The sequence below is a fragment of the Silene latifolia genome, chromosome 2 (assembly GCF_048544455.1).
Source record: "Silene latifolia isolate original U9 population chromosome 2, ASM4854445v1, whole genome shotgun sequence".
Lineage (NCBI taxonomy): Eukaryota > Viridiplantae > Streptophyta > Magnoliopsida > Caryophyllales > Caryophyllaceae > Silene > Silene latifolia.
In genome coordinates, this window is record NC_133527.1 from 13,413,034 (window position 1) to 13,436,769 (window position 23,736).

The 23,736-nt window shown below is 46.4% G+C and overlaps 1 protein-coding gene across 1 annotated transcript; it reads right to left on the reverse strand.

Annotated features, from left to right (window-relative positions):
• Positions 1-3,205: 3,205 nt before the first annotated feature.
• Positions 3,206-6,132, reverse strand: LOC141642297 (mavicyanin). Its single transcript, XM_074451069.1, has 2 exons — positions 5,727-6,132; positions 3,206-3,836 (listed from the first exon to the last, which is right to left on the reverse strand). The coding sequence occupies exons 1-2, from the start codon at positions 5,908-5,910 to the stop codon at positions 3,442-3,444; spliced, it is 579 nt and encodes a 192-aa protein (XP_074307170.1). The 5' UTR covers positions 5,911-6,132; the 3' UTR covers positions 3,206-3,441.
• Between the last annotated feature and the right edge of the window lie 17,604 nt (positions 6,133-23,736).

Genomic DNA, 23,736 nt, shown 5'->3' on the forward strand with positions numbered 1-23,736 from the left:
ATCTCTTTTACAAAAACCAATTATTATCCCTAATTTATTAGTATACAATCATTTCCATAAATGTTATCCTTTATTAGTTATACTCTAAAGTTACGCAAATCTCCTTTTTGTAGTATTATCCTTCATCAGTTAGATTCAAAATATGGTTTTCTATGGCGTAACAAATTTTTATGTAAATAAAAAAAAAAAAAATTAGATAATTATTTAAAATTATCTTTTTAAATGCGTAGAATACTAATTTTACCTGTTTTCGTTATAAAGTAATACACATTTTAATTAGATCTTACAGCACTTAATTTTATTTTATGTCATATCATATAACGATATAACATTATAGTTAAAAACAATTTCAGACAAAAATAACTTATAAAGTGTCTTTTGATTGTAGTAAACTTTCGTTTTCTATCTCTTACTAAGATTATATTTGTACTCCGTACATTATAACATTAAACTCCAAGTATAGTTAATTTATACAATTAATTTAATAAGAAAATTTCTTTATAAACCAAATCTAAAAAATACCGTGTTGTAGCACGGGAACTATACTAGTTGCATACTGTATTAAGTTTATAACCTAACATTATAAACTAAGTACTCAAGTTTTTCATAATGATAAAACAAATAAATAAACATCCAGAATTTTGAAATTAACATATAATTTTTTAATTTAAAATTAATAGCTCACCTTTTAATTTATAAGTCACATGTTTTTTTTAACTTAAAAACTAGACATTTTAATTTAATAACCCAATATTTATATGTCAAAGTTATCGATCTTTATTTCTGATCTTGATGGAGTATATGAATAATATCATGAACAAGTTTCTACTTGATTACTTGCGTAATGTTTTAATTAGATCATGGTGGGATCCAAGTGAAGATAATTGTCAATTCCTTTTTGTTTTGCCCACGTATCTCAAACTGTAATGTGCAACTTCTGGTCTTTCTAACCAAAACTTTTTTATTGGGCTAATATCTCTTATTGGGCCCGTCATATATTATAGGACGGTCCTATAGGAGAGTAGCTGTACAAAGTATTATTGTTCTACTTTCTATTTTTTTATAATTAATACAAAGTAATAATTTAATAATACGAAGTAACATCGATTCAAAAAAAAAAAAATACGAAGTAACGGATAAAATAATAAGGAAAATGAGTTAGCGTCACCCGGTGACGCCCAATCTCGGCGTCACCCTCTCACATGCAATAAGTGAGGGTCTCAATAATAATGGGTACATCACAAACATGTGATGGGGGGCCACAATAATATAAGGTGCATATGAGAAGGTGGCGCCGAGATTGGGCGCCACCGGGTAGCGCCGTATCATTATCCTTAAAATAATAGGATAAATTCATGAACATGATTTACTCAATTATGGATATAAATAGCCATCATGTGTCATTTCAAACTTCATTTTCCATCATATTTCAATTCAATTGATTTTCAGTCACCCTAACCAACCATCGGACTAGCCACCTCACCAGGGGCCATTCCCTTGCCGACCATTTCCACACCACCTAAACCAGCGCCTGACAAGCTTCACTCCAATCTTTGACGGTCGAATTTACGGCATCGAAGATTCACACTTTCAATTTGAATAATAAGATTAAACTCGTATAATACTCAATCTTTCATCCATTTTGTCTTCTTTTGATTTACCCTCGAGTGATGGTGATTTTCTTGCTGCACCAATTGAGAGTGTCCTTATCGATGGATTTTTTTCTTTGTATTCAGGCATTACTACCACTTGAATTTCCACATCTTACATATTTGATGCACATTTTTTTCATTGATAATTAATAGAATCGGAGAAGGGAGGAATTCATAAAGCGATTGTGATATTATTGATAATTGTTCGTGGTTTCGAATGATTACATTGATCGGTATTTATAGTACTCGAAAGCATCTGAACACAATCACAATATTTTCTAATATTAGTAATATAATAATTTATTCAATAATATCGATATTATTCTGATTACGATATATTATATCGTAATCTTCTCTAACATCCCCCCTCAAACTCATGGAAATTTTTTCAAAATTTCCATGAGTTTGCACACAAATAACAAAAAAAAAAGGTAAGAAGAAAAAAATTCAACTTCTTCGACCTCCGATCTTCAACACATCGATAGGAACGGGAACGTCGTCGTTTTTCGAACCCGTCAAAAATATCAAACGCTCAAAATTTTCGAATTCGTAGAAATTTCATGGTCAAAAACGCCGCAATTTTTCGAACTTGACAAATTTAATTAACGGAAACAACATCCGTCAATTCGAACAATAGAGAACACCAATCTTTTTGTTCTCTAAAACGCACAAACGTGTCACGTAGTTTGAGTAATCACTTGGATCAAACTCTTCTCACAACACACTTGCACAAGATCCATATTCCACAAGCATCAGGATTGAGCATCGCAAATGAAACACCAACGAATTTGTTTTTTTTTTTTTTTTTTGAATAAATTTGTAATTATCAGAATAATTTGATTCATTAATAAACGACATCCCGCCGTTGGGTGCTACACATTAATCATAACCCCACCGGCAGGCAGCGGAATTTCGTATATTTAAGCCTCAAGAGCGTGAGGCTCTGATACCATAATATCGTAATCTTCTCTAACAATAATAATTTCTCAAACCCTAATTTTATTAGTCTAAATAATTTAATCTCCCTAATTTGATACTCCGTATAACATTGTTAATAAATTAGATTTACTACTCGTTTGACATGAGAACTAGAGTCCATAATTGAGTAATTTAACGGATTTGATTAATTTTGTAAGGAAGAGAATTAGAGAAAGTTTGTTTATTTTGTTTTGGGGGAAGGGTAAGGTATGGAAAAATAATGACAAAAAGTACATAAAAGAGTAATCTTTGTCTATGAATGAGCAACTACGAAATAATAAGATCATATTATTGATCTTATTTTCGGGTTTGTTTTATGATATGTCTCGATAGTTATCAACCTCAAACTGTAAGAAATCAATAAAATGGTGGAGAAATTTCTCGTACTTACATTTAGCTTGAGTTAATTTAGAAGTCTTACTCCATCCGTCTTATTCATTTGTTTTATCTTTTTTTATTATTTGTGAAAAGTATTTTAATAAAAAAAATAACAAATGATTGGGACGAATGGAGCATATTGAAATTCTTAATTGTTATGGACAGACGGACATTGGACATTACATGTAGTCATGTACTTTTTATAGCGAACAATGGAGTACCAAATTTGATTATTTCTAAACAATCTTCTAAGAATTCCACAGCCAATCAGCCATACGGCAATACATGGTGCCAAATTGGTCATTTTGTATATTACAATGCATAATTGAGATAATATAGGTTTGTAACTTCATATCTATCCGAAAGTATTACAAATTAAAGTTTGAAAATTGCTCTTACAAGAAAATAATGGCTCAAGTACGCGATATTCATCTCAAATCAATGGTACGTGAAACCCGGTCAAAAATGCAGTTAGGATTGAAGCAACTACACGAACAAGTCCTATAGAGGAATTCCATAAACTTGGTGCAGAGCTAGAAGGGCCAGGGGATATTGTGGTTGTAGCGGCATTAGCAGGGGAAGATGCAATTGAAGAAGGAGACGGAGCAATCGCAGAAGTGACGGGGTTGAGGACGTGGATGTCAACCTTCTGTCCCGTCTGGCAGTGACCAGGGACCCCACACAGGAAGAAGTAGTGGCCGTGTTTGGTGATTGTTATGGTGTCGTTTCCTGTAGTATGAGTTGCAATCGGGGATGACGCATTGCATTCCTTATACTCTGCATGTCTTACTTGCATAACGTTGTGAAATTGTGCGTTGTATTGGAACACTGTAATTGTCAAATTAAACATCAGAGTCATCATTTTTCGAGTTGAGAAATAGTCATATTAAGAAATACTACAAATTATGATGATGACGGAAGGATAAATGACTCTTTAACGACAAAGATAGAATTCAATTGAAGGGTGGAAGAGTAAACGAATAACATAATCGATTAACTAAACAAGAAAACCGAAAAAAAATTAACTTTAAAAAAGTCGGAAGATAAGATACATGGGTTTGATTGGGACATGTTTTGCCAAGTGATCACCATCATAACTTCATACATAAGATTCATGGTACAAAAATATAGCCACTAAATTAATGCTCCATTGTAAAATTATTCCATTCAAAAAATAAGGCACTTTGTGTCTACCCACCAATCAATACCAAGTGTGCAACATTATCACTAGTTTATAACGGGATTGGGGCTTGTTCTCGCTGACTTTTTATATTACAGTGTAAATTTAATAGTAGACTCTCCTTGATTCAATGATTGAGTCGTAATATTCACCCATGAAATCAATAGTTCAAACTTTAACCTTCTTATTGTTTTACTCCAAGATTCGACACTGAAAATAGTCGGTTTCGAAATCATCCAAAATGCCATATAATTGTCCAGGGCTACCAAGTGGTTAGGAAATAGGAATACAACATTTTACTTACCAGATTATCAGTTGATAGGTCACAATATGTTAAATTCAACAACGGGCCTGGGCCGCACCCAAACGGAGGAGAAATAGTCCACAACGTAGGCCCAAGAGGGTTTCACTCTAAAACCAATTGGCAGTAGAGGGAGTGGGACAATCCTCACATGTGAGACTTTGGGTTTCTTCACACAACAGACACATGTAATTTGCGTTGATTTTGAAATGCCGAAGCAAAACAACAATAACAACTAGAGCAAGTTTTGGATAGTGCCATGTCTAGTGTTTTTTTAGGGAAAATGTCAAGCGTAGCGTAGTCTTTTTTAAGGAAAATGTCATGTTTTGAGTTTTACGGAAAAGACATGTCACGAAGGAACGGCATGTTTGCATCATTTCGTGTCTCGTTAGTCGGTAAGCCTCCTATAATTTGTCGGATTCGCTAATTATCGTCTTGTAATAACTTTTGAAAAAAAATTCTTAAAAAGTACGGATTAATTTACAATACAAATATAAAAATATAAAAATTGAGATAATTTCATGACAAGAAAAAATTTAAATAAGTGAGTTGGAGATAATGTCAAAACTCGATAGAGTCGAGTTTATGTACATGGCTTATTTTTTATTTCTTTATTTTTTAATTATGTATACCACATACTCCATACTCCCTCCTATTCTAAATAACAGTCTCATTGTCCATTTTCGTCTATTCACAATAATGTCCCATTGTCCATTTTTGGTAAGTGTTGTGTGGTCCAAATTCAGTTTCATTTTCGTCTATTCACATAATTGTCCCATTGTCCGTTTTATGTGGTCTAAACTCACTTTCTTAATTCTTGTGCCATATTCACAATGAGACACTTATCTAGAATAGGAGGGAGTATTTCATACCTAACAGAATTTTAAAAAGAAACACTTTATGTGGATTTTAAAATCATACTTTTTAAAGTCACAAGTTCGATGATGAGTTTTAAAATCGTCCTAGTACTTTTTAAAAAGAACCCCGTTGTGACTCCGTTTAAAAAAAAGACGATGTTAATCTCATACGGAGTACTTGATACGGAATTTCAGAAATTTAAAAATATACTCCTAATGCCAAAATTTGGTTGAAAAAAACTATAGAAATAATCCATTTCGAAAACTGAAGAAACAGAACAGACATGGTAGGAAATCATGCTAGTAAAACGCCAGAAAATCACACAAACAATAAGTCCAGCTTAAAAAATAAAAAAACGAATCGAAGCGACAAAACATACCAACAACATCACCAAGATGGAAAGTTTTGGTAGCAGCCCACTGTTTGTAATCAACATTGCCAATGGTAGTCCAACCAGACGCGTCCCCGACCTTATAAACCGCACCATACGCCGGCGAAGCGAAGAACATGATCAATGCAATGGCAGCTACGACCATTTCTTGGCCTTGTACTAGCTTACTCATAATTGGCTCCTTATTGTGTATATCTATTTGATTGGAGAAGTAATTAAGGATTATGATTTATTGGGAATTAAATCAATTTGTATGGTATGGGTTAGAATATTGCTTTTTATAGAGGATTTGGGTGAAGTTTGAGAGTGAGTACACTAACGACTTTGAGAATTGGCTTGCAAGTTTGAGAAGGTAAAGTTAGGTGTCTTAGTCCTTGCTTCAAACTTTGACAACGACTTTAATATTCTAGGAATGCCTCTTTTGTTAGTTGTTCAGTCCTATTCCGAGCACTATGCCACTATTGCACATAGTATATATCCCCGATACTCCCTACTTTCCCGTTATTTATTTATTTATTTATTTATTTATTTATTTATAGCTATTTTAAACTTTTGTTTGCCTTTTTAAATTAAGAGTATTTTAAAAGTGTAATTTGATCATTTATACTCATTCCTATTCTTAATAATCCTCTCCTTTCATGGAAGGGCACGTGAATTAAGGGAGAGAGTATTATATGGTAAAGTATTGTAGTGGGCTAGGAGATTGGAGAGAAAGAAGGTATTGTGTGATTAAAATAAATATTGTTGTGAGGCAAATTGATTAAAATAAGTATTATTGTGGGTAATGTGATTAAAATAAAATAAAATATGAATATTGTGGGGTATTGTTGTGGGTGGGTGATTAAAATAAGTATAAAAGTTTATCAAATAAGGAAATATGGGGTGTATTGTGAATAGACGAAAAAAAAATAGGGAGAGTTAATTAAAATAGAAGAGAGTATAGTTTATTGTTAACTTGTCAGAGAATAACATCACCCAAAAATGTTATTTATCTTTTTATAAGTCTCTGTGTCAAAATTAAATATAAATATATAATCGAAGAAGTATATTCTACGCACTACTATTTTTATACGTATTTACATATTTTGATATTTTTTTATAGTTTGAGTGGTTTGACTATATAAAATTCTCTCAATTTTAACAAGTTCTAACTAATCCAAATCTTTGTCATTCATCTATATAATACTCATTTCTCAAGTCCTCAAGTTGTTGTGTATGTCCCTATACTGTTTTTATTTTTATTTTTTTGCTGCAGTAAATAACTATGTCACGATACTATCACTCAATTTTACAATTACAATTTACTCTCTTTATCCCGGTCAATTGTTATCTTTTGATTTTGGCACAATGATCACGGAAAGAGAAGGGTCAATTACTAAATGACAAGTTGACCAAATTGAGTATAAATAATTAAAGTGCTCATCTTAAAAATAGAAAAGATATCAATTGACTGAAACATCCCAAATGGTAGTTTATTTCCTTCACTCCAATCATTTATTCATCTTTTCTGTTCCGGGTGTAATTTCCAGAGCAGTTATTAGTTACCACCCGTGGCTTGTAGAATAATGTCTTGAGTTGAACCCTTCTTGCTTCTATCGTCTCTCTCGGCCTCTCCCGCAACAATGAACGAGGCGAGGGCTTGGCGTGTGCCAAGCGTACTCACTCCGACGCTCAAGTCAGTAAACTTAAAGGATTAAGCTGTGTTACTTGGCTAGATACGTATTGTAGAGAGATAAGGGAGATATTACCAGATGAATAGTATATTTAGGTTTTAGTTGTGGGATCCTTTCCTCAATGAAGGTTGAGGAGTATTTATAGGCTTTCACCTTTTGTCACGTAGTGGCCAAGTGGCTAGTAGGTGGAAAGACCGATCTACCCCTCGCCGAGATACCTATGGTGGCCGGCGGGCCGTATTGACTCGCCGCCGAGGGGTCTTGGATATGAGTACGCGGTATGTGTCCCTACCGGGCGGTCGTCATGCCGAGACCAGTGACAGCCGATGGGATGCATCGGCTAGTGCATCTAAGTCGTTGACTTCTTTGTGGATATCTTTGACCTTGCTCAATGTGTTGACTTGGTCGGTCGGTGCGAATATGCCCCATCAATTTGCCCCCGCCGTAGTCTATGCCGTGGTATGGGCTCCGGATGTACGTTGAGCATATATTTCGCACAAGTATTATCCGAAAATTTTTCTCAGATCGGCCTCTTCTTCGCATCGGCGTGGCTCTTGTTAGGCCGCACCGTATACCATATCCCTCCACATGGATGCGTAAAGGGCATCCGATGTGGAAAAGAACATGAGGCTGGCCGAGATCAATCTTGAGAGTCTTAGGTTGATTTTGATTGCCCCCCGCGTGCTTCCGGCTTGGTTGATCGGGTGGTCGGCGGTGACCGGATACCTAGGAATTTGTTTGAGGAAGATGAATAGTCGAAGAGATGTGAATGGGCGTCAAGACGCTTGGTCACTGTTGCATTGATTGACGTTTAACCGTTGCGACGATTGACATTCCGTGGTTGCATGCTCGACACGTGTCCGCTCGCCGATTGGTTGTCGCTCCATGGGTCGTGCTCGATTGGTCCTTCTTTATGGGCTTTTTCCTATAAATAGGCGTTTTTCCGTGATTTTTGTCACTAATTTTATTTTCTCAAATTTTCCTAAAATCTTCATCTTTCTTAAACTTTCAAGGGCTTCCTTTTCTTCCAATCTTCAGAGTTTTTGATCCGGCGCGCACTTTTTCCTTTTAAGGTAAACAAACGAATTCTTCTTTTATCTTGCTAGTAATTTCTTTGTGAGCATGTCTTTCGCGCGATCTTTGGACCTAGTGGGCCCGTGTCGGAGGGTCATAGGTCTCCTTCTCTGAAGTTGATCCTCAAATTCGGAGGAATGGGAGGATGAAGATTCTTGTGGTGATTTTGGTGATGATTTCGGTGAGGAGGAGGAAATATCTCGTCCTAGTGAGGGAGACAAGACGTCATGGATCACGGCTATATGTCTGTAAGATCGGTCTTGACCGTGTTTGGTCCCATAAGTTTGCCAGTTGTTCCGGCGAGAAACTTTTCGAGGGCCATTTTTTCTTTGGTAGGGGATATGAAATTGTTGTCCCCGGGAGGGTCATCCGTCTGTTGCCCTCCACCGGGCCACACCGGCGTGTACATGCGGCATTTGGAGTACGGGCTCCGGTTTCCGTTGAACGAGTATGTTATGGCTATAATTAGGGCTATGAACGTTGCCGTTGCCCAACTGCACCCGTTGGCCATGAGAACCATAATCGGTTTAAATCGGCTTTGTCTCTTTAAGGGAGAGGCTCCGACGGTGAATTTATTCCGCCGACTTCATCATCTTAAACCATCGATCTCTGGCCGCGTCGGATGGTATAGTGTGCAAACGGAGCGGGGCTATGTCTCGTCGACAAACTCTCTTCTTGCAAGGATTGGCGGGGTCGGTGGGTGTACGTTAAGGTGCCGGACGACTATCCGCCGCCCGCTCCTTCCAAAGACCAGGTTAATTTGCGGTGTGAGACTAGGGCGGAGCATGACAGATGGGTCACCCGGAAACATCTGAAAATGGATGCCAGCAGGGTCCATCTGAAGGAGGACGAGAGGCTGGCGATGAGGCTCTTCGAGGTGGACAAGAGTGGGATGAGGCTCTTCGAGGTGGACTAGCCGCTTTGCTATGTTGGCCTCATACCGGCCCTGGCGCAGGGTGAGTGGGGTCGGTGTGAGGCCCAGCACCGCTCTCAATGTTCCTGTTTTCTCGGACCTCGATTTATTTCCTCTACTTGACTCTTGCTTCGTTTCTTTTGCAGACCACTTTGGACCGGATCTACCTGAGGACCTTCTTCGGAGAATGGGGCTGCACAAAGATAAAACCGTTGCTAACTTGCATCCCAAGGCTCTATCCCATGATCGCAGGACGTCGCCGAATGACCTTATGGAACAGCGGCTGAAGGCCTTGAGCAAGGAGGAGGCGCAGGTAAGGGTTGTTAGCGGCGTAGTGCGTCGGACGCGGAAAACGGCGTCGACAGCGGTTCCCGCTCCCAACCCCTCCCCCAAGAAGGTGGAGATTGTTGACATTCCCGATGAGGGGGATTCTGACGCGGAGGGATCTCCCCTTATCCGTAAGAGGAGAGGGGGAGTTTTCACCGGCAAGGAAGTGCCTCCTCCGGCCAAGAAGGCCAAACACGGTACCTATCTAGCTTGTGGCTTAAATTTAGCCGTGCCATTAGGTGTTTTTGGTAAGTCAATGTTGACACTGATGTTTTAATTGAATTTCTGCAGACCAGCCGCAGTCGGCTGTTGCTCACGTCGGGCAGCTGGCGGTGGGGTCCTCTGCGCAGGTTGGTGACCAAGGCGCCGCCGTCAACCCTCTATCCCAGAAGGCTTTCGTCTCCCAACCGCGGGCTAGTGGTCAAATTGTGACCACCGCCCCTTCATCCCAGAAGGCTTCCGTCTCCGAGCTTATAGAGGAGGGCACGAAGCTGATTAGGGAGCTGGCGAGGTGGAACGTGGCTACCGGTGCTCGTCTCATGGAGCAAGAGAAGGCCGTGGCTCGGGCTGTTCATGAGCGTAACGCCACTAAGCAGGTGGCTGCGTCGGCGAAGCTTGAGCTCCTCAATGAGCAGAGGCTTAGGGGAGAAGCCGAGAAGGCGCTCCTGGCTGAGAGAAAACTTAGGGAGGACGCTAAAAAGGAGGTTCTTGCTGAGAGGGCTAAGGCAGAGTCTGCGGCGGCCGATGTTGCAAAGCTGCTGAGGAAATGTGACCTTGTTCAGGGGCGTGTCGACCTCTATCTCCAGCAGAGGGATGAGTTCAGGGGCCTTTTTAAGGCTCAGGCGGAGGTGGTTCGGGGCAAAGAGGCCATCATTAAGCAAAAAGAGGTGGACATCGAGATGCTCCAAACCGTCATGCTCCCCAAACTGTGCGCCTGGGATTCCGGATTTGGCCGAAGATGCTTTGCTAGGGAAGTTATCGGGAGCTCTTCCCTCTCGGATGGTTCCTTCCCGTGGGGCAGGTTCGAAGCACTGCTTGATGACAAGCTCGAGGTTAAAGAGAATGCCGCGGTGGAGAAGGCCAAGGAGGCGGTGAAGGCGAAGATGGAGAGGGAGGTGGCCGCGGAGAAAGCAGCTCTGGCTGAGAGGGCTAGGGTGGCCAAGGAAGAAGCCGCAAGGATGAGGGCAGCTGAGGATGCCGAGGCGAAGGCGAGGCGCTAAGACATTCTTTGGGTTGCTCTTGAAGAAGAAGCGGCTACCGACATCGACGGCGGCGGCGGCGACAGGCTTAGGAGAGCAAGCCTACAGCAGATCTGTTTCAGCTCCTCGCATACTGCCATGTGCTGCTTGATGAGAACAAGTTTACAGCAGATCTGCTTCAGCTGTTTGGGAGCCAATTACTCAGCCCTTCCTCCCCGCTATCTCTTCTTTTTTTTTTTTTTTTTGTACAACTTTTGTAGGCTACGTTTCGGCTTATCCCTGTGGGGACGGCCGTCTGTATTCTTTTTACTTGTAACCTTGTGACATCTTCTAATAATAATTCATTTCTTTCGCCTTCGGCCAGGCCGAGGTCTTTATCTCATCTTTGTCAGAGTTGTCTTCCTGTATTCCCAATTGAGCGCCCCTTTTGTTTCCGCCTCGACTTAGCCGGGGCCGTTTTAGAGTGCGTATCTCAACTGTGTTTCAACGCTTCCAAGACACTTCGCTTGTTTTTGCGTGTAGTGTGCGATGGCCGTTACTGTCGCGGTATCCGCCTTACGAGGGAGATTGCCGCTTTTGTCGGAATGACCGTGGGGGTGACTGCGACGGAGTCTACCTCTAGGGGTGACTGCCGTGGCGTCTACTACTTGGGGTGACTGCGACGGCGCTAATGTCTTCGCAACGACTGCCGCTCTTGTCGGTATGACAGTGTGAGCCGGCGTCGGTATCTTGATAGCGTGTTACGTGGCGTCTACCACTTGGAGTGACTGCGACGGAGTCTACCTCTTGGGGTGGCTGCCGTGGCGTCTACTACTTGGGGTGACTGCGACGGCGCTAATGTCTTGATGGAGACTGCCGCTCTTGTCGGTATGACAGTGTGAGCCGGCGTCGGTATTTTGATAGCGTGTTACGTGGCGTCTACCACTTGGAGTGACTGCGACGGAGTCTACCTCTTGGGGTGACTGCCGTGGCGTCTACTACTTGGGGTGACTGCGACGGCGCTAATGTCTTGATGGAGACTGCCGCTCTTGTCGGTATGACAGTGTGAGCCGGCGTCGGTATCTTGATAGCGTGTTACGTGGCGTCTACCACTTGGAGTGGCTGCGACGGCGTCTACCTCTTGGGGTGCGCTAGTGGCGTCTACTACTTGGGGTGAGCTGCGACGCGCGCTAATGTCTTGATGGAGAGGCTGCCGCTCTTGTCGGTATGACGGTGTGAGCGGCGTCGGTATCTTGATAGCGTGTTACGTGGCGTCTACCACTTGGAGTGACTGCGACGGAGTCTACCTCTTGGGGTGACTAGTGGCGTCTACTACTTGGGGTGACTGCGACGGCGCTAATGTCTTGATGGAGACCGCCGCTCTTGTCGGTATGACGGTGTGGCGGCGTCGGTATCTTGATAGCGTGTTACGTGGCGTCTACCACTTGGAGTGATTTGCGACGGAGTCTACCTCGGGGTGATCTGCCGTGGCGTCTACTACTTGGGGTGACTGCGACGGCGCTAATGTCTTCTTTCGAGCTCGCCGCTCTTGTCGGTATGACAGTGTGCGGCGTCGGTATCTTGATAGATAAGCGATGTGAAAACTTTGCTTTGATGGAAGGCTTGGTGGTTTTTCATTAGGTAAAAACATGCGTTGGGGTGTCCACAGCTATTTTGGGCACCTCCGCAGCTACATAAATTCCTACGAGATTGCCAATGCCCTAATGGCTCATCACAGTACCCCTCTCCATCACCACTAGTTGCATCCATGAGGTCGCCTTCCTGCTTTGTAAGGACGGGCTTTTTCCTTTTCGGACTTCCTTGCCTCTTTGAGGGATTGCATGTTGCATCCTCGGGCAGCTATCTGGATGTTGATCACCTCGTCCTTCTCGTCTTTGGAGACGAGCTCGCGCTTCCCCGGTCCGAGACGTACAGCGGTGTTAGGGCCCGGATGGACATCACTGCGTCGGCCTCGCTCGGGGTGACTCGGCCTATGAGAACGTTGTAGGCGGACGAGCCGTCAATGACCACGAACTCGGCTAGGACGTTTTTAGCCGCGTTCTTTTCGCCGAACGTCACCGGAGTCGATTGATCCCGGCGGCACCAGGCCGGCTCCGGAGAGAAGCTGTATAGGGGGGTTGGTGCGGGGGCTCAAGTCCTTGATCTTCGTGCCGAGGCCGAGAAAGCACTCTCTAAACATGATGTTCGTGTATGCGCCTGTGTCAATCGGGCACCTCTTGACCAGGTGGTTGGATATGTCCAAATTGACTACAAGCGGGTCATTTTGTGAGGGGCGATGACCCCTTCGTAGTCCTTTCTTCCGATAGTCATGTCGGGGATGTTTGCGGGGGATCCCGAGTTGGGCACAAAGTTGATGGCCTGGTATAGCTCGTTTAGGTGTCGTTTGTGCCCATGAGTGGACCCTCCGTTCTCGTTGCCACCGATGACAACGTGAATCACTCCTATCCGCTCGAAGACGGACTTCTTGTCTGAAGCGCCGGCGTTAGTCTTTTGACCTTTTGCAACGTACTTGCCGAGACTTCCCTTTCGGATCGGTTCTACATGGCATTCTTCGGATGGCGGCGATCGTTGGTTAAATGGCGGTGTGGCCGTGGTACTCACAAGATCGGCTCGTGTCACCGTCACTTTTTGGCTTGGGGGTCTCTCCCACTTCTGGCCCTCGTTTTTGCTCAGGACGAAGACCTCGGCGGCTGATACGACGAGAGGGGTTTTATCACTATACCGCCTCCGATGGTACGTTCTCGAGTTCCATCCGGCGCCCGCCGAGTCTGTTTCCGGTCGGACCTGTCCGACCGTGATCTATTATTCTCACGGCGTCTTCCATCGGACCGCGAACCGTTGTCGTCGCGGCGTCCTTCGTCCCGATTGTCCCGCTGTGACTCTTCTTTTCGAGTGTTCGGCTTCACCGGGATCTACCCAGGTCTTGTGATAGTCTTCTACCTTGATGGCTTGGTCGGCCAACTTCCTGGCGGCGTTTAAACCAGGGCCCCCGCTCATGATGAGCTCGTTTTTAAGGCTCCCCTTGGGAGGCCTTTCATCGCGCGAAGGCCGCCGGCTCGGGATTAATTTCTCGAATCTGCTGGACCTTTCCATCAAACCTCTTCACATAGCTCAGGAGAGACTCGCCTCCCGTCTCGATAGTCGGGAGGTCGATGTCTCTACGGCTCTTCTCTTGTTACAAGAGTATTGGGCTAGGAAGGCATCCTTTAGATCGGCGTAATAGTACACCGAGCCGTCGGGAAGCCCTTTGTACCGCTCCGAGCCATCCCATGCAAAGTTGTTGGGAAAATTCGGCACCAGACCTCATCGGGCTGCTCCCATACCGACATGTAAGACTCGAAAGCCTCAGCGTGGTCGGCTGGATCATTATCTCCCTTGTATGACAGAGGTGGCAACTTGAGCTTGTGTGGCACCGGGACTTCCAAGACGTAGGCGTTGAGGGGCTGCCTAACCACGTGTCGAACGACACGCGGCGACCGGCTCCTTGCATCCCTAACCCGGCTCCTCCCCTCGTAGCGGGAGGGGCTCCTTCTTCGACTTGGACTTCTTCTCCAACTCTGCTGAGTCGGACTCCTCTGGCTCCTTCGGGGCGAGCCTCGTTCGTGTGGCGGGGACGCGGTCCTCCCACGAGTGTGGGAAGGACTTAGGTCTACCGCGCCCACTTTGGGCTCCCCCGGCGTCTTGGCTGGGGCGGCTTCTCCTAGTGCCCCGTTCAAATTTCTTGGAGTCACGTTTAGGGTCCTAGTCTCCTGGACAGTTTCCGCCGCTCTTGTCGGCGTGACAGTGTGAGCGGGCGTATTACTGATTAGGTCCAGGAGTATTTTCAATTTCGCTACGTCGACCACCTGTCCCATGATGGTGACCTGGTTGGCTGGCACCGGTGTGTCGGGTATTATTGGCATCCCGAATTCTGGTTGAATTACTCCGCCGGTGGAGGGTTGCTCGACTCCAGATTTGTGGACGACATCATCGTGGTAAAATTCGGTTTCGTCCGTTACGAATACCTCTTGTTGTTTCGACATTTTCTTAGCTTTTTGAGTGGGTTTTTGTTGATTTGTTGTTTTTTGTTTGGGAATGAATGTGACCAGCTTCTAGTGTCTCTTCCCCACAGACGGCGCCAATTGTTCCGGGTGTAATTTCCAGAGCAGTTATTAGTTACCACCCGTGACTTGTAGAATAATGTCTTGAGTTGAACCCTTCTTGCTTCTATCGTCTCTCTCGGCCTCTCCTGCAACAATGAACGAACTGAGGGCTTGGCTGTGTGCCAAGCGTACTCACTCCGACGCTCAAGTCAGTAAACTTAAAGGATTAAGCTGTGTTACTTGGCTAGATACGTATTGTAGAGAGATAAGGGAGATATTACCAAATGAATAGTATATTTAGGTTTTAGTTGTGGGATCCTTTCCTCAATGAAGGTTGAGGAGTATTTATAGGCTTTCACCTTTTGTCACGTAGTGGCCAAGTGGCTAGCAGGTGGAAAGACTGATCTACCCCTCGGCCGAGATACCTATGGCAGGCCGGCGGGCCGTATTGACTCGCCGCCGAGGGGTCTTGGATATGAGTACGCGGGTATGTGTCCCGGCTGGCAGGCTGTCATGCCGATACCCAGGTGACAGGCCGATGGGATGCATCGGCTAGTCTGTCTAAGTCGTTGACTTGCTGTGGATATCTTTGACCTTGCTCAATGTGTTGACTTGGTCAGCGGTGCAGAATATGCCCCATCAATTTCTATTATTTGTTGGAGATATTTTAGTTACAGATAAACAAATAACATACTGTTATGAAATATTATTATTATATATATGTTTATATCTTATAAGATTATAGAATATATGATCTTATAGAAACTCTACATATTGTATGTGTATATACATCATTCATAATGGAATAAGAATATGGTTATGTCTCTCTTTTATTCTCTCTACCTTTTTTCTACTATTCTCCCTTCTCTTTATTTCACAGCACATTATCAGCACGACTCTCTATACAACATCAACAATAATTGATGATATAATGTATGAAGCTCGTTATAAAAAAAATCACTCATATAATGCAGGAGGTATAGTTTATACCTACTGCATTATATAATTCACGTTATTAGCACGAGACTCTAAACGAATTGAAACAGACAATCATCTATAATTTAAATCTGATAATCAAAAGGTTCTAATCGATTTTTATTGTATTATATCTGATAATAAGGAGGTTCATATCATATCTTATTCTATTATCTGTAGCTAATCCAGGTACGTTGTTGTCATCCAATTTAGCTATTATCTTGTTGAATTAACTATTCTGTTTATAGATATCTTATTTATTTGTTTACCTTCTATACTAGGAATATTTTGAAAGGCTAATTTAAACATCCACAAAACGTATTGTCCACTTGTCACTCAATGACATCACTCTAACTGATCACCTCCCCTTTTTTAGGTCTTTGTGCCAAAATAAAGATAAACAAATAATTGGAATAAGTATATTTTACACACTGCTATTAGCTTGTGTAATGTCGCCGCTTAAAAGATCGTCAACAAGGTTCTTGCTAATAGAATTAAAAAACTGCTTCATAGACTTATCTCAGAGAATCAAAGTGGGTTTGTCCCGGGTCGTCAGATTACGGATAACAATATCGTTTTCCAATAAGCTATCCATACAATCGACGTAGTAAAGGGAAAAAAGGTTATATGGTCATTTAAATCGATTTGGAGAAAGCATATGATCGGTTGCGATGGAGCTTTATCGATGATACCTTACATGATATGTACTTGTTAGAAATTATTAATCTCATTTGATGGGGCATATTCTGCATCCGCTGACCAGTCAACATATTGAGCAAGGTCAAAAATATCCACAGCAAGTCAACGGCTTAGACAGCCTAACCGACGCAGCCTGTCGGCCTGTCTCTTGGGTCCCGGCTGGGGCAACTAGCCAGCCGAGGCACACATCCGCGAACTCATATCCAAGACCCCTCGGCGGTGAGTCAACAAGGCCCGACGGCCTGCCATGGGTCCCTCGGCCGAGGGGTAGATCAGTCTTTCTACCTGCTAGCCACTTGGCCACTACGTGACAAAAGGTGAAAGTCTATAAATACTCCTCAACTCTCATTGAGGAAGAGATCCACAATTTAACCTAAAATACACTATTCATCTGGTAATATCTTCTTTATCTCTCTACAACACGTACTTCGCCAAGTAACAACAACTTATCCCTTTAAGTTTACTGACTTGAGCGTCGGAGTGAGTTCGCTCGGTCCAAAGCCGAGCCCTCAGTTTGTTCATTGTTTCAGGAGACCGCAAGGAGGATTCAACTAAAGACGTCATTCTACAAGCACGGGTGGTAACGTATAACTGCTCTGGAATTACACCCGGAACAATTGGCGCCGTCTGTGGGGAAAAGATACTAGAAGCTAGTCACATTCATTCCCAAACAAAAAAAAAACAAAACAAAAACCCACCCAAAAAGCTAAGAAGATGTCGAAACAACAAGAGGTATTCGTAACTAACGAAACCGAATTCTGCCAAGATGATACCGTCCACAACTCTGGGGTTGCGCAACCCTCCACCGGCCGGGTAATTCAACCGGAGTACGGGATGCCGATAATACCAGATACGCCGCTGCCCGCCAACCAGGTCACCATCATGGGACATGTGGTTGATGTAGCAAAACTGAAGCTACTCCTGGACCTCATTGGTAGTACGTCGGCTCACACTGTCACACCGACAAGAGCGGCGGAACCCGTCCAGGAGACCAGGGCCCAGAATGTGACTCCAAGAGACTTGAATGGAGCACTGGAAGAAGCTGGCTCTGTCAAGACGCCGGGGGAGCCCAGAGCGCTAGTGGTAGACCTTAGTCCTTCCCGCACTCGCGGGAGGACGGCGTCGCCCAGCCGCCGACGAGGCACCCCCAGGAGGAGTGAAAGAAGTCCGACTCACCGAGTCGGAGAAGAAGCCCGACTCACCGTAGTCGGAGAAGAAGCCCTTCCCGCCACGGGGAGAGGAGCCGGACTAGGGATGTGAGGAGCCGATCGCCGCGTGTCGTTCGACACGTGGTCGACAGACCCCTCAACGCCACGTCCTAGATACCCCGGTGCCGACTAAGTCAAGTTGCCACCTATAACATACAAAGGAGAAGGTGACCCAACCGACCACGTCGAGGCTTACGAGTCTCACATGTCGGTATGGGAGCAACCCGATGAGGTTTGGTGCCGAGTCTTCCCAACGACACTGCATGGGATGGCACAAAGTTGGTACAAGGGGCTACCCGACGGGTCGGATATCTTTGTTACGCCGATCTAAAGGACACGTTCCTAGCCCAAGTATTCCCGCAACAAGAGGAGGGCCGTGGAGACCTCGGACCTTCCGACTATCGACAGGAAGGAGGCGAATCTCTCCGGGTTATGTGAAGAGGTTCGACGCCAAGGTTCAGCAGATTCGTGAGCCGAAGCAATGAACCGGCGACCTTTCGGCGATGAAAGGCCTCCCGAGAGGAGACCTAAAAATGAGCTCATCAAGTGCGGCGGCTCGAACTCGGAGTCCGCCGGGAAGATGGCCGATCAAGCCATAAAAGTGGAGGACTACCACAAAACCCGGGTAGGCCCGGCGAGGCCGAGCACTCGAAAGAAAAGGCCGCCGGGAGGACAACCCGGATGAAAGACGCCGTGACAATAATAGGTCACGGTCTGACAGGTCCACCAGGAAGCAGCGCTCGGTGGGCGCCGGGGGGAGTTCGGGAACGTACCACCAAAGGCGGTACAATGATCACACCCCCCTGGTTGTATCTGCCGCCGAGGTCTTCGCCCTGAGCAAGGGCGAGGGCCAGAAGTGGGAAAGGCCCCCCAAGCCGAAGGGAGACGGTGACACGATCCAGTACTGTGAGTACCACGGCCACACCGGTCACCTTATCGACAACTCGCGGCATCCGAAGAATGCCATTGAAGAGCTAATCCGGAAGGGGAGCCTCGGCAAGTATGTTGCCAAAGGCCAAAAGGCTGAGGCCGGCGGTTCAAATAAGAAATCCATCTTTGCACGGATAGGAGTGATCCATGTTGTCATCGGGGGCAACGAGAACGGTGGGTCCGCTCATGGGCACAAACGGCACCTGAACGAGCTGTATCAGGCCATCAACTTTGTGCCCAAAACAGCGGCCCCCGCTGCCAACATCCCCGACATGACTATTGGGATGAAGGACTACGAGGGAGTCATCGCCCCCCACAGCGACCCACTTGTAGTCCACTTGGACATATCCAACCACCTGGTCAAGAGGTGCCTGATTGACACAGGCGCCTACACGAACATCATGTTCAGGGAGTGCTTTCTCAACCTCGGTCTGAAGGTTGAAGACTTGAGCCCCTGCACCAATCCGTTGTACAGCTTTTCCGGGGCCGGCCTGGTATCCCTGGGGTTGATCAGACTGCCGGTGATGTTCGGCGAGGGGAATGCGGCGAAGAATGTCCTATCTGAGTTCGTAGTCATTGACGGCTCGTCCGCCTACAACGTCCTCATAGGCCGCGTCACTCTGAGCGAGGCTGATGCTGTAATGTCCATCCGGGCCCTGACACTGATGTATGTCTCGGACCGGGGGGAAGCGCATAAGATCGTCTCCAAGGACGAGAAGGACGAGGTGGTCAACACCCGGATATCCGCCGAGGGTGCAACATGCAATCCCTCAAAGTGGCAAAGAAGTCGGGAAGGGGAAGAGCCCATCCTTGCAGCGGGGAGGGCGACCCGATGAATACCGACGTCGGCATGGTTGAAGGAACCCCGACCGACCAAGAAGAGCCGCATCCCGGCGTATGGGAAATAACTCATCGACGGGTCCCCACGGCGAACGGCTCGGGAGAGCGCCATTCTTATCACCAGCCCAAACGGGGACGTGTTTGAGCACGCCTTGAAACTTACCCTCTCGTCCTCAAACAACGAATCCGAATACGAGGCGGTGATAAATGGAGTCGAGTTAGCTAGGGCTGCCGGGGCGGAGCACGTCGTGGTGAAAACATGCTCACTATTGGTGGCCAACCAAATCAGTGGAGAGTATGAGGCTCGAGATGACGGGATGGTAAGATACCTGGAAAGGGTGAAAGCCGACACCGCCAAATTGAAGTCCTTCCGGATACGGTACATTCCTGTGTCCGACGATCCTCAAGACACACCCGACGGACATGGAGGGTGCACCTTTGATGAGCCATTAGGGCACCGACAATCTCGGGAAAATTTTGTATAAGCGGCGGAGGTGCCCAAGACAACTGTGGGCACCCCGACCCACGTTTTTATCTAATGAAGAATCGTCCAAGTTTTCCATCAAAGTGTTCATTTTCCCCATGGTCACTATCAAGAAGCGACACTGTCGCAGATCACCCCAAGAAGTAGACGCTACGGCGATCACCCCAAGAGGTAGACGCCGCAGCAGTCACTCCAAGAGGTAGACGCCACGGCATTCACCATCAAGAAATAGGCACCGTCGCAGATCACCCCAAGAAGTAGACGCTACGGCGATCACCCCAAGAGGTAGACGCCGCAGTTAGATCACTCCAAGAGGTAGACGCCACGGCTAGATCACCATCAAGAAATAGGCACCGTCGCAGTCACCCCAAGAAGTAGACGCTACGGCAGTCACCCCAAGAGGTAGACGCCGCAGTTAGATCACTCCAAGAGGTAGACGCCACGGCTAGTCACCATCAAGAAATAGGCGCCGTCGCATCACCCCAAGAAGTAGACGCTACTAGATCAACCCAAGAGGTAGACGCCGCAGCAGCTCACTCCAAGAGGTAGACACCACGGCAATCACTATAAGGAAGCAGATTTCATGACAAGTCACTACCCGGTAGCGGTTGATACTCGCGAAAGCGATCAAGACGCCCTAGGAACGTTAAACACGGTTGAGATACGCATTCTAACCGCTTCGGTCAAGGCCGAGGTAGAAACAAAAGAAGCGCTCAATTAATGACGTAAGAAGACAACTCAGACGAAGACAAGAAAAGACCTCGGCCAAGCCGGAGGTAGAATAAGCAAACTCTTATTAAAAATGATAACAGGTTACAAAGTGGGGAAAATACAGACGACGGCCGTCCCCATAAGGATAAGCCAAAACACAACCTACCAAATTTGTACAAAATAAAAGGAAAAGAAAAGCAAAAGGTTACAGACATATCATTTAAGCGCCAAAAGATGGCAGGGAGGAAAGGCTTAATAATTGGCCCCGACAGTGAAGCTATCCGAGACGCCGGGTGAGCTCGGTGACGACCGCCCGTCTCCCTATGCCCGTTCTTGCTTGCCATCGCAGCAGCGTTAGCAAAGCATCATCTTTGATGGGCGACCCGTGTCGTCTTGGTAGTCTCGGCTTTCTCAGCGGCCTCGGCCTCGGCTTTCTTGGCGGCCTCGGCCTCGGTGACCTCATTTGCCCTTGCCATCTCGGCTTCCTCCTTGGCCGCCTTAGTCTTTTCAGCAAGGGCTGCCTTCTCCGCGGCCACCTCTTCCTCCTTCTTCACCCTCAGCTCCTCCTTGGCCTTCTCCTTCGCGGCTTCCTCCTTAGCTTTGAGCTTGTCATCAAACAGCTCGTCAAATTTGTCCCACGGAAAGGAGCCATCAAGAGGGAAGAGCTCCCCAATCACTTCCCTAGCAGCTTCTTCGGCCAGGTCCCGGTATTGGGCGCACATGTTAGGGAGGAGAACGGTTTGGAGTGTCTCAATGTCCTCCTCCCTTTGGGCGATGATAGCATCCTTGTTCCGGACCACCTTCCCCTGGGCCTGGAACAAGCCCCTAAATTCGTCCCTCTGCGTACGGTAAAGGTCGGCGTGCTTCTGAACAAGGTCACGCCCCTCCAGCAGCTTAGCAACTTCAGCCGCCGCAGCCTCGGTCTTGGCTCTCTCAGCAAGGACCTCCTTTTCAGCGTCCTCCCTGAGTTTTCTCTCGGCACGGACTGCCTCCTCGGCCTCAGCCTTGGCCCTCTTAGCCTCCTTATTGGCTGCGTCGAGTTCAAGCCTTAGCCGCTCGAGCTGTGGGGCAGCTTCAGCCATGGTCTTCTCTTGCTCCATAATAAGAGCACCGGCCGTATCAGCCCACTTCGCCAATAACCTGATCAAACTTAGACCCTCCGACTTAATTTGGAGGGGGGTAGGCTTCGGGAAGGAGGTGACAATGGTGGCATCTTGACCACTTGCTTGCGCAGCTTTCCCCTCGGCACGCCGTTCAACATTGTGTCCGGTGGACGGCAGCGGTTGATCTACAAAAAATTCAATCAAATCATCCATGTCAACATTCATGGACAAACCAGAGCCCTGTCATCGAACGCCCAATGAACCGGCTAAGTCCGAGCCATAGGATAGATCGCACAGGCTTGGACTTCTTGGTCGGAGGGCCCATTTCCTTGCCGCCCTCGGTAGCAGCAGCAGCAGCAGGGGTAGACTTCTTCCTTTTAAGGACAAGGGGAGATCCCTCCGCATCGGAGTCCTCCCCATTGGTAATGTCAACAATCACCACCGTCTCCTTCTGGACTGAAGGGATGAGAGGTGGAACTGATGTCGACGTCGTCGCCGCCGAAGACTTCGCTTTGCGCGTCCGGCGCGGCATGTTACTAGCAACCTTCGCTTGGGCCGCCTCCACATTCAAACCTTTCAGCTGCTGATCCATGAGATCATTCGGCGACGTTCTGCGATCACGGGCCGAGCCTTAGGATGCAAATCAAGACCAACGGTCTTGTCCTTGTGCGCCCCATTCTCCGGAGGATATCCTCGATGTGTCCGGTCCAAAGTGGTCTGCAAAGGAAACAAAGCAAGAGTTAAGTAGAAATAAATCAAAGTTCAAGAAGCAGAAACATTGAGAGCCGAGATGGGCCTCACACCGACCCCACTCACCCTGTGCTAGGGCCGGTATGAGGCCGACATGGCAGAGCAGCTCATTCTGAAGAATGATCTGCGTCGGGGGAATCCATCTTTTCGGCAGCCCACTCTTGTCCACCTCAAAAAGCCTCATCGCCAGCTTCTCATCCGCATTAAGAGGGACCTTGTCGGCGTCCATCTTGAGCTTATTCCGGTGACCCATCCGTCATGCTCCGCCTTAGTCTCGCACCGCAAATTAACTTGGTGCTGAAAGGACCGGGGCAGCGGATAGTCATCCGGCACCTCAACGTACACCCACCGATCTTTCCAGTCTTTGCAGAAAGTAAGCTTATCAACGGAGACGTAACCCGGCTCCATTTGTACGCTGTACCATCCGACGCGACCGGGAAATGACGGCCGAAGGTGGTGGAGCCGACAGAATAAATTAACCGTTGGAACCTCCCCCTTGAAGAGACAGAGCCAGACAAAGCCGATTATGGTCCTGATAGCCAAGGGGTGCAGTTGGGCCACGGCGACGTTCATGGCTCTAATAATGGCCATAACGTATTCGTTCAGCGGAAATCGGAGCCCGTACTCCAAGTGCCGGATGTATACGCCGATGCAACCCGGTGGAGGGCAACAGACGGCCTGACCCTCCTCAGGGACAACAATTTTGTATCCCTTGCCAAAGAAGAAATGGCCTTCGAAGAATGTTTCGCCGGAACAACTGGCGAATTTGTGGGTCCAAGCACGGTCAGGGCAGGCCTTACAGGCGTCGCCATGGTCCATGATGAGCTGCCTCCCCTCACTAGGACGAATCCTTCCAACATCCTCGCCAACATCATCAAAATCCTCATCAGTTTCGGCGTCATCCTCCCAATCCTCCAAAACTTTTGGGTCAACTTCGGGAGAAGGGGACCTAGGGCCCCCAGACCTTAGCGGGACGGCGGCCAGTGCCTCCCCCTCGTCAAGATGCGACGGGGAACCCCCCGGCGCAGGT